Genomic DNA, 12,312 nt, shown 5'->3' on the forward strand with positions numbered 1-12,312 from the left:
TTTAAATTGTAGACATTTTATAGCTGTAAATTTCCCTCTGAGCACTGCTTTCACTTTGTCCGGCTACTACTGTTGAATTATCTCTTTGCCCCTTCGATTTTATACATTTTTGCTTCCTATATTATGGGACTGTTTTGTTAGGTGAGTATATGTTTAAATTTGTTATGTTTTACTGATACACTTATTTCAATTATACTTTTCAACTCCAAAATTTCCATTTAGTGAAATATCATTCTCATAATTTCTTTTAAATCTTTATACATGGTTTTATTTAGGCCTTTGAACATACTTATAATAGCAGGCTTAATGTCTGTGTTTAATAAGTACAACATCTTGACTTCCTTGGAGGTAGTTTCCATTGATGCTTTATTTTTTACTGTGTGTGGGTCCATGCTTTCATGTTTCTTTGTGTGTTTTAATAATTTTTTGTTGAAAACCAGTTAGTTATTTTAAATAATATAATGTGGTAACTCTGGAAATCAGATTCTCCCCTCTTTAGGGTTTGTTGTTGCTGTTGTTGGTGGCACTGCTGCTATTTTTGTTTAGAAACTTTCCTGGACCAATCTGTAAAGTCTGTATTCTTTATCATGTATAGCCACTAAAATATCTGCTTGGTTAACATGGTGATTAGTTAATGATTAGACAGATTTCTTTATGCCTTAAACCAGTAAGTCTTCAGCAACTGCCAGAGGGATCTTTGTATGTGTTGGGCATACATTTTCCTCTTAGGCAGGCAGGTTACAACTCCGCCTTAGTCACTTCTTGCTTGTACAGAGCCTCAAGGTGAACCATAGATGAGAGATTAGGGCCTTTTCAGGCTTTTCCTGGGGCTGAGTTCTTGGTAGAAAAAGAAAACAAAACCCAGTATATTGGTTACAGTTTGAATTACACACATGTCAAGTGATTAGCAATAAAGTTTATGAACTCATCATCTCCTACATTTGCCATGTTTTATTATTAGCAGTATTATCTAAAACATGCTTCAAAAACCTAAAGGTTGAAAACGCCAAAGGGATATGTATACATAAGACATGTATGACAAGCATACATATCTAAGTGGTAGTAAAACACCCCAGAGGAAATCTTTCTTCTGATCTAGAACAGACCTTAGCCAGATATGATCTAAGTTGACTTCTTTGCCTGAGTAGTCAGCTACTCAGGGCTCTTAGTTTACTAGACCATAGATCAGAATGATTACAAGGTTACAAGCTGGAATTCTCAATACAGACTGCTTGGATTTGAATCTAGACTCTTCTGCTTCTTTGACCTTGGGCAAGACACCTAACATCTCTGTGCCTCACTCTCCTTATTTGTAAATAGCACCTTCCTTATTGTGATGATTCATTCAATACATTATAAGCCCCTAGAGCAGTCTCTGATACTTGATAAGCATTATAGTCACAGAAGTGGGGAGTAGTTTGAATCCCTTTAACCTATTGCCGTCTTAACCAGTTAACCCATGAACAATCACATTTCATCTGTAACCCTTCTCTCACTAATTATTTTGATACAAATACAAAACATTATATTATTTAATCTATTTTATTATGTATCTCTGACAATTTTTAAAATTCTTAGTTTTATATAATATTACTATTATTACAGCTAAAAAAATGAACACTGAACCTTTGTTTCACCAAATACTCATTTGGTATTTGTCTCCCCAGTTGATTCATATGGTGTAATTGGTTAATGCCGAGACCAGTTCAGCTGGGGAGACCCTAACCCAGCGGCGCTAGAGGAATTAAAGACACACACACAGAAATATAGAGGTATGAAGTGGGAAATCAAGGGTCTCACGGCCTTCAGAGCTGAGAGCCCCAAACAGAGATTTACCCACATATTTATTAACAACAAACCAGTCATTAGCATTGTTTCTATAGATATTAAATTAACTAAAAGTATCCCTTATGGGAAATGAAGGGATGGGCCAAATTAAAGGAATAGGTTGGGCAAGTTAACTGCAGCAGGAGCTTGTCCTTAAGGCACTGATTACTCATGCTATTGTTTGTGGCTTAAGAATGCCTTTAAGTGGTTTCCACCCTGGGCGGGCCAGGTGTTCCTTGCCCTCGTTCTAGTAAACCCACAACCTTCCAGCGCGGGCGTTAGGGCTGGTATGAACATGTTACAGTGTTGCAGAGATTTTGTTTATGGCCAGTTTTGGGGCCAGTTTATGGCCAGATTTTGGGGGGCTTGCTCCCCACATGTCCCCCTTCTTTGATTTGCAAAGAGATACAAACAAGGGCAGCTTTGTCACGGTGAGCTACTTCTTGCAGGAGTCAGGATCCACATCTGCCGACTATACAAAGACAAACAACACAGGTTAAAAAAAAATCATCATTGAAATTACAGAGCTTCCAAGTGTTTTTATCCATTTTAATGGGTTACTAGCTGTTAATTTGTCTGCAGCTCCTTTAAGCACTCCAGTTCCTGGCATTAAGGTCAGGTGTGCTTGGGATGCTTTAAATATTTGTTCTTTTAATTTTGCTGTATCCAAAAACAAGTTTGTAGAGTGTCCTTCTAGATGCTTTTTTATTCTTTCCCAAATTTTGATCTTATTAAGAGCATTTAATAGTTTCCACAAATCCTTATGTTTAGCTCCTACAATGGGCCATATCATTTGAGGTTGAGGTGCTACTATACCACCATGATTCCAGATCATAGGAACTCTTGCCATACTTCTTATCATTTCTACCATCTGACCATTTTGTTCAGATCATCTGAACATAGTGTGGCCGTGGCATGCAGACTGAGAGGTGCAATTCAAGCTAAACATCCCCTTAGGGGACCAATTAATAATGATTCCATAGGAATCATTGTACAGCACCTCTGCCTGTTCTGCAATGCAATCTTCCTAAACAAGTACGTTCATTTTTTTCTAACTGGGTCCAATCCTGTTTACAAATAGGTTTTTGAGGGTGGTATGCCTCAATTATAGGAGCAGATTTGTTATGGTGAATACTGAGATCAGAAAACATGTGTAACTGTGTCATAGAGTGATTACATCCAGGCATTATTGCCAGCCAAGATTGATAAATATGCCCAATAAGTATAATTGTTCTCTGTGTCAGCCCTTATTGAAGGAATACTCATGGCAGTGGTGATAACCACTATCATAGCTACCATTAAATTATTCATTGTGACTGGTTGTCCCGCTTTCCTCAGGTTTTCTTCCACCATCTATGACAGCTTCTTCATCTGTCCCCAGGTGGGTGGCTGTGTTTGACAGGTGACATGACAGTTGGGGTCCTCCTCAGCATCAGCCTCGACATGGCTACAGCCGGGGGGGGGGGTCCTCGGGATCCTCCCAGAGTCTCTTCCTCGGCATCTGGCTCGTAATAAGGTGTCAGGTGTCTTGATGGTATCCAAATCAGCTGTTGATTTTGGCCTGGAGAAACACAAGCATAACCTCTACCCCAAGTTATTATTTTACCTATTTCCCAACTTTTTGTTATTGGATCTCTCCATCAAACCAATAGTTTTGCTTCTGTCTTTGCAGCTGGTTTCTGTAGATGCTGTTCAGCTGCTGATAATATCTGGCCTTTGGGCAGGCTCAACAAATTTAAAGTTAATAATGCTAGATTCAGTTGCATTTGTGGGGTTCTGTATTGTCTGTCTCCCCCTTTCTGCCTTTGCAACTGCTATTTAAGGGACAGATTCTTTCTTTCCACTATGGCTTGTCCTTGAGAATTGTGTGGGATACCAGTAATGTGTTTAATATTCCACATAGAGAAAAATGTAGCTAGAGCTTGGCTAGTATAGCCTGGGGCATTATCTGTTTTAATAGAAGCTGGAATGCCCATCACCTCAAAACACTGCAAAAGGTGAAGTTTAACACAGGCAGAAGACTCTCCTCATTGGCATGTAGCCCAGACAAAGTAAGAAAAATTGTCCACACATACATGTACATAAGCTAGTCTCCCAAACGAGGGAACATGTGTGACATCCATTTGCCAAAGAGAGTTAGGTTCCAGTCCTTGAGGATTAACTCCTCCTATAAAAGATGAGGAATGTACCATCTGGCAAGTTGGGCATCGCTGGATAATAGCTTTAGCTTCTTTCCAGGTAATGCTGTATCTGCATTTGAGACTAGAGGCATTTACACGGGTTAAATTGTGAAAGTGTCTAGAATTAGATATTGCATTAGCAACTAGGTGGTCAGCCATTTGATTCCCTTCAGTCAAAGGTCCTGGAAGAGGTGTATGAGCCCTGATGTGAGCGATGTAACAAGGATGCATTCTACTCCTAACTGCTGTTTGTAATTGGGTAAATAAAGTCATCAGTTGTTCATCTGTTTGAAATCATAACTGAGCATTTTCAGTTAACTGTGGGGAATGAACCACGTATGAAGAATCAGAAATCACATTAATAGGCATATCAAAAGCAGTCAATACCTCAATTACAGCTACAAGCTCCACTTTTTGACCTGAAGTATAGGGCATCTGAAACACTTTACTTTTTGAGCCAAAATAAGAAGCTTTACCATTACTAGACCCATCTGCAAAACAATGAAAACGCTTAGCAGGCTGCAGGTTGTTTACTTCAGGAATTGTAAATGCAAACCATTTACAGTCTTGCTCAGCTAAAGGGATAGTAAAGAAACAGTCTTTTAAATCTGTGACTATTAAAGGCCAACTTTTTGGAATTATAGCAGGAGAAGGCAATCCTGGCTGTAATGCTCCCATAGGTTGTATAACTGAATTGATGGCTCTTAAATCAGTTAACATTCTCCATTTACCTGATTTTTTTCTTAATTACGAAAACTGGAGAATTCCAAAGGGAAAATGTTGGAGCTATGTGCCCATTTTCTAATTGTTCAGTAACTAATTTCTCTAAAGCCTCTAGTTTCTCTTTACTTAGCGGCCTTTGTTCTATCCAAATTGGCTTATCTGTTAACCATTTTAAAGGTATAGGTTCTGGAGGCTTAACAATGGCTGCCATCAAAAATGATATCCTAATGTTTGGCAAGAACTTTTTAAACGTTGCAAAATTTTTTTCTAGTCCTGTACCAGGGACATACCCCATTTCATGCATCATATGTTGATTTTGAGGACTATATAATTGTTCTGGAATTAGAACTTGTACTCCCCATTGGTGTAATAAATCTCTTCCCCATAAATTTATAGGTACAGAAGTTATAATTGGTTGAATAGTCCCAGGTTGTCCATCAGTCCCTTCACAATGCAAAATATAATTACTTTGATATACTTCGGCGGCTGTACCAGCTCCAACTATGTTAAATTGAGCAGGTTGAATTGGCCATGCAGACGGCCAGTGCTATAGAGAAATGATTGAAATGTCCACTCCTGTATCTACCAAACCTTTAAATTTCTTTCCCTGAATAGTTCTTTCACAGGTAGGGCGTTTATCAGTAATTTGATTTACCCAATAAGCTGCTTTGCCTTGTTTATTTGTGCTTCCAAATCCTCTTGTTTAATTTTACTTTTTCCCATTCCCACATATGGCACAATCAGGAGCTGTGCTATATGCTCTCCTGGCTCTGCTTTCCAGGGAACAGAAGTAGCTATAACGATTTGAATTTCCCCATTGTAATCTGAATCAATGACTCCTGTATGTATTTGTACCCCTTTTAAACTTAAACTGGACCTTCCTAAAAGTAATCCTCTTGTCCCCCCAGCAAGGGTCCACAGACTCCTGTTGGGACCTTTTGTGGGGGTTCCCCAGGCAGAAGGCTTACAGCTTTTGTGCAGCGTAAATCTACTGTGGCACCACCGGCTATGGCGGAGGACAGACATTGTACAAGGGTGAGGGAATGACCTGAGCTGGAAATGCCCCGGTTTAGAAGGGGACCCAGGACAGGCCCCTCATGGCATTTCCCAAAATCGATTTCCCTTCTTTATCAAACTTAGAGTGACATTGATTAGCCCAGTGTTTTCCTTTTTCACATTTTGGACATATTTCAGGATCAGCAGTTTTCTTTTTTCCCCTATCTGGTAGCCTGACTTGCTGATTTTTTCTACATTCTTTTTTAGTATGACCATGCTTCCCACAGTTAAAACAAGCTCCAGGAAATGGAGTATTTCCTTTATCCACTCTCGGTCCTGCCATTGCCTGTGCTAACAGAGTAGCTTTATGCACATTACCTCCGATACCATCACAGTCCTTGATATAATCAACTACATGTGCTTTCCTTCTGATAGGTCGCAGAGCAGCCTGGCAATCAGGATTAGCATTGTCGAAAGCTAGTAAGGTAACTGCAACGCTATATCCGAGCAGCCAAATCTGCAATCATCTTTTTAAAAGACTCCTGTAACTGAGCTGCGAAATCAACGTATAGTTCTCTTGGTCCCTGTTTTATAGCACTAAAGGAAGGGTATTGTTCTCCACCTGAAGTGACTTTTTCCCAAGCTCTAATGCACACTCTGCTAAGCTGTTCTATGGCATCATCCTGCATGACCACTTGTGCATCTCAGCCAGCCCAGCCGCCAACCCCCAAAAGTTGGTCTGCAGTTATATTAATTTGAGGTTGGGCCTGGGCATTGTGAGCAGCCTGAATGTAAGCTTCATTTGCGTACCGAGTTTTACATTGTAAGAACAGGAGTTCTTACAATGTAAGCAGGAGATGTACAATGTAAGCAGGAGATGTACAATGTAAGCAGGAGATGTACAATGTAAGCAGGAGATGTTCTTACAATGTAAGCAGGAGAATGCTGCTTTACATTGTAAGAGCAAGAGTTAGACAAGCTCCAGTAAGAGCGTCCCAGTCAGTAGGTATCATCTGACTGGAAACAGCAACATTCTTTAACAGTCCCAATACAAAAGGAGAACCTGGTCCATACTGATTTATAGCTTATTGAAATTCTTTGAGTAATTTAAAAGGGAAAGGCTCAAATGTAACTGTAATATTTCCCTGTTGATCTGGGGGGTGTATTCGAACAGGGAATTGCCAAGCCTCTAAATCACCCTCTCGTCTAGCTTGCTGAATTCCTGCCTGAATAGAACTAAGAGCAGTTGCTCAAGGTGCTGCTCAAACAGTCACTGGGGCAACTACTTTTTACCCAGTGTCCTCCAGAAAAGAAAGATCTGGAGGGTCTTTTTCTTCAAAATAATGTTGAAGGGGTGCAGAAGGGTAGGGATGAACCTCTCCCTCCTTTGCCGCTTTAGCTTTAACTGCAAATAAACATGCTCTGTAACCTCTTCTGTTACTTTGCCATGCTCTCCTTCCTCCTCATCATCAGTGTGAAAAAGTTCCCAGGTGAAACGAACCAGACCCCACACTTGTCCTATTGTTACCCTGACGCTTCTGAGCTCCCCTTCTTACTCACCACGGGGATTGCTTTAAGAGTACTCGGGTGTCCTCCAGCTTAGTTTTTCCATTCCAACCATCGCTCCAGCGACCCTTCGACCTGGATTCGAGCCCCCACGAATGGACACCACTTGCCGAGACCAGCTCGGTCAGGGAGCCCCTAACCCAGCAGTGCTGGAGGGTTTAAAGACACACACACAGAAATATAGAGGTGTGAAGTGGGAAATCAGGGGTCTCACAGCCTTCAGAGCTGAGACCCCTGAACAGAGATTTACCCACATATTTATTAACAGCAAACCAGTCGTTAGCGTTGTTTCTATAGATATTAAATTAACTAAAAGTATCCCTTATGGGAAACGAAGGGATGGTCTGAATTAAAGGAATAGATTGGGTTAGTTAACTGCAGCAGGAGTTTGTCGTGAAGGCACAGATCGCTCATGCTGTTGTTTGTGGCTTAAGAACGCCTTTATATGTTTTTCCACCCTGGGCAGGCCAGGTGTTCCTTGCCCTCATTCCAGTAAACCCACAACCTTCCAGCGTGGGCGTTAGGGCCATTATGAACATGTTACAGTGCTGCAGAAATTTTGTTTATGGCCAGTTTTGGGGCCAGTTTATGGCCAGATTTTGGGGGACTTGCTCCCAATAGGTTAATATGCCTCTTAGGTCACTTTTAATGCAGAAGTTTCCCCCTCTTTCTTTTACCGCTTTGTAACTGTTTATTAAAGAAACCAGGTTATTGGTACTTTAGAGCTATGTTGTCTAATACAGAAGCCACTAGCCACATGTGACACTGGACCACCTGAAACATGACTAGTGCGAATTGAGATGGTCTGTCAATTTAAAACACACACCAGATTTCAAAGACAGTATGATAAGATAACGTAAACTATCTCATTAAGAGTTTTTGTATTGATGCATTTTGAAATAATATTTTATATATTTGGATTAAATAAAACATTAAAACTAATTTTACTTGTTTCTTTTTGTTTTTAATGTGGCTACTAGAAAATATAAAATCACCTATATGGCTTGCTTTTTATTTTTATTGGACAGCATTAATTTAGTATTTCACAACATATGGATTTTACTGATTACATCCCCATGGAATTATTTAACATGCCCCTCTGCCCCTATCTGTATTGCTTTTAAATTGTTAGTTAGATCCTTGATCAGATTCAGAGTTTGATGTTTTTTGTTTATTTATTTATTTTTTTAAACAGCGTCTCTTTGTTGACCTCCTGGGCTCAAGGGCTCCTCCCATATAAGCCTCCCAAGTAGTTGGGACCACAGGCACGCACCACCACGTCCAGCTAATTTATTCTATTTTATTTTTTGTAGAGATGGGGTCTTCCTATGTTGCCTAGACTGGTCTTGAACTCCTGGGCTCAAATGACCCTCCTGTCTTGGCCTCACAAAGTGCTGGGATTACAGACATGAGTTACTGCACCCGGCTGAGATTTTGATTTTTTAAAATATTTTCAGCAATGTCATTTCATATTGCTGGTATATACCACCAGAAGACGTACACCATCAAACTGAGGCCTTTCTTTTATGTTAGCAGCTGCTGATGGTTCTTTAATTCATTAGAAGTTGCAAATTGTGATGTTCTAATTCTTTTGTTCCTTCTTCATTTATTAGCTAGAGTACTTCCATAAAGAGAAACCTTCCCTCATCAACTACTTAATTATGTTTGATTATAATACAAACTATGTATACTTTGCATAGGTAAGAAAGGATGAAAGTTTGATTCTTACTCTTTACTTACCGGTTTCCAGGTATTCTCCAAAAATGATAGATGAGATTTTTAAAATAATGGATCATGAATATAACTGTATTAGATTTTTTTTAAATCCATTGCAATTATTATCCTTATTGATGCTCAAATTGTCACATCATTCGCCAGTGGAAGCCTCTTCAAGTTGTTTCCTGTGTCTTATATATGACCCTAGTAGTCTTTGATACCTTCCTTGCTTTTTGATGTGTCAGGGTGTTCTAGGCCCTGGATCCTTTTAGGGGGAAGTAATATTTAGAGCCTACAGTCTGGTTTGCATAATGCCACCTTATTAGTTATGGTTTCTGGGCCTTTTCAGTGGCTGAAGCTAGGAAATATTTTTTTCCCCTTAAAATGCTTCATGAATCTCTAGTGATACTTCCTATTCAAATTCAGAACTATGGAGTTTTTAACCTAATCTTATCAATAGTACATTTCTGTCTTCTTTCTCCCATGCCAAATGTATTAGTTCTCAATGGCATCAGTATGCTGATTTGCTTTATCCAGCACTACACACACAACAGTACATAATAGCATGTCTGTCACTATAATTAATATGATTATTTACTGAAAATATTTTGGTTTTGTTTTTATTCTGCAGTTATTTTTCTCAGGGTGTATCTTGTGAGGTATATACAGAAAAATTACTCTATTAAAATCATTCAAAATAGTTCCTCTCTAATGAATGAGTATGCTACCACCTGGTTTCATGTTACTCTTAATTTTTAAGGATTTTTTTTTTAATTTTATTTCTTTTATAATATAAAGTATTTAAATGGTCCAAAAGTCCAATCTGCAAAACAAATAGCCAAAGGAGTCTAGCCTTCATTCCAGTCCTCTCTGCTCCCTCTTTTCTCCAGTAGGTAACCATTAAAAATGTTTATGGCCTAGTCTTCCATTTTTTAATATGTGTACATATCCTGACCAAAGAACTTCCCCAAAGTTCCTTGACTTTTTATTTTTCTTTTTCAAAGAGAAAGCTTACAGTATTCTATATCCATAATACAAATGATAAAATATATCTTTTAGTAAGTCATAGTCTATAGATTAGAACTGAAAGAAAATTGATATTTTAGATAAGCCAGGGTTTTAAGGAAGAAAGATGATTTGGGTAGAAACTGCTCGCTGTTATCAAATATTTTAAATACTTTCTAGGGAAGGAGGAAACCATGCTGTTTGACTCCAGATAATATAGTGGAGCCAATATTTATAATTGATAGGAAGCCAGACTTGGTCTGAAAAGAAATTCTGCTATCAGATGAAACTCTGAAGATTATATAGGCAGCATATTATGGCTTCAAGTTCTTGTCACTGGAGAGATTGATACATCCTATAAGGGATGAACTGGTTGACCTACATAATCATTTGGTGATTCTGGTTTCTGGGGCTCTTCCCCAGTTTTTTATGTATAATTCTGCCTAACAAGTCTAATTGTATAGTCTCTAAATGATCACAGTGTAATTGTTTTAGGAATCAGTGACATTTAAGGATGTGGCTATAGACTTCACATTGGAGGAGTGGAGATTGATGGACCCTACACAGAGGAACCTGCACAAGGATGTGATGCTAGAGAATTACAGGAATCTGGTCTCCCTGGGTAAGGATAACTTCTCTTCTGTGTTGATTGATCTGCCCATTTGACCGGGTTTGCCAAAGATAAAAGGCCTCTAAAGTATTTAACTGAAGTACTTGATCTTAGGGGCACATTGTTGGGTTATGCTATTCCTCACTTTTAACTACATGATCTGCCCATTGTAGAGTAAGAAACATACTTCTCTGGAATCTTGGAGATTGTTGACAACCCCACAGATTTTGGACCAAAGTATTTTCTAGTCACTTCCTTAAGTGGAAGTTATCAGTACCTCTAGAAGAAAGAAACAAATGTATTCAATTTCTTTCTAAACTCACTAGATTATTCCTATAATCTGTTATCCCACCAAACCAGAATCATAGTGTTGAGCTCCTTTGGGATGTCTTTGTAATTGTCTAAAACATCACAGTACAATATGGCAGGTACTAGTCACTTGTGCCTATTTTTTTTTTTTTTTTTTTTTTTGTGAGACGGAGTCTCGCTCAGTTGCCCAGGCTGGAGTGCATTGGCGCGATCTCGGCTTACTACAAGCTCCGCCTCCCGGGTTCACACCATTCTCCTGCCTCAGCCTCCCAAGTAGCTGGGACTACAGGTGCCCGCCGCCACGTCTGGCTAATTTTTTGCATTTTTAGTAGAGATGGGATTTCACCGTGTTAGCCAGGATGGTCTTGATCTCCTGACCTCGTGATCCGCCCGCCTCGGCCTCCCAAAGTGCTGGGATTGCAGGCATGAGCCACCGCACCCGGCCTCACTTGTGCCTTTTGAGCACTTGAAATTTGGCTAGTCCATCTGAAGAACTGAATTTTAGATTTTACTTAATTTTATTTAATTTAAATTCAAATTTAAATAGCCATATGTGACAACTGGCAACTGTATTGGACAGTGCGGCTCTAGAACTTCCTGTAATGGTCATTCTGCATGGAAGATTAAGAACTGAGACTGAATTTGGCAGGAGTTCTTGCTCATGACTCCAATGAAATCCTGTTTATTTTTCTCTGGACAGGGCTTGCAGTTTCCAAACCAGACATGATATCTCATTTGGAGAATGGGAAAGGACCATGGGTGACAATGAGAGAAATTTCAAGAATTCCCTATCCTGGTGAGTTAAACAGAACCACGAAGATGGGATTTATTTGAAGTAACAGACTATAGGGGGATGTTCAACACAACATCTGAAAAAATTTTAAAGATATATTTGTTCAAAGCTGTCTCAGAGGAAGAGATCCCCCATCTCGCTGCCTGTCTCTCTCACCCCCATCTTCTCTTATCCTCTCTCTCTGTCCTCCACTTTTGGGAACCATCTCATCCTATTCTGCTTTCCTGGGGACATGCTTTTCATAATTATTATTTTGTTCTTCATTCAGACATACACAAAATATCCCTTTCAGGTCTATCTTCTCCAGTTAACTTTATGTTTCTCATTTGTTTCACCATTATCTGACATTTCTTCCTTCATTTGCCTGAAAATGCTTTCATAAGGGTCCCCACTGATTTCTCTTAAGGCAAACTTATTTACTCATTATTTAGTTTTCTTCACCTGCAAGGCTGCAGAAACTTTGGAGGAACCCACCACCTGTCCTCCAGGTTCTTAACTAATTGAGAATACAAACAAGAAATCAGTTGAGAATCAAAATATAGTATTGATGTATTTAATCAATATTATACATCTATATGCTGTGAACT

General features: G+C 39.2%; 1 protein-coding gene across 3 annotated transcripts in view; it reads left to right on the forward strand.

The window, feature by feature from the left end:
• LOC105473499 (zinc finger protein 624) overlaps window positions 1–12,312 on the forward strand; it is a 201,003-nt gene that overhangs the window by 53,770 nt on the left and 134,921 nt on the right. For all 3 annotated transcript variants that reach the window (XM_071082386.1, XM_071082385.1, XM_071082387.1), the window contains 2 exons: window positions 10,509–10,635; window positions 11,633–11,728. In XM_071082386.1, coding sequence (XP_070938487.1) covers window positions 10,509–10,635; window positions 11,633–11,728 — 223 coding nt within the window. The remainder of the gene's footprint in view (window positions 1–10,508; window positions 10,636–11,632; window positions 11,729–12,312) is intronic.

Source organism: Macaca nemestrina, chromosome 17, assembly GCF_043159975.1.
Source record: "Macaca nemestrina isolate mMacNem1 chromosome 17, mMacNem.hap1, whole genome shotgun sequence".
Lineage (NCBI taxonomy): Eukaryota > Metazoa > Chordata > Mammalia > Primates > Cercopithecidae > Macaca > Macaca nemestrina.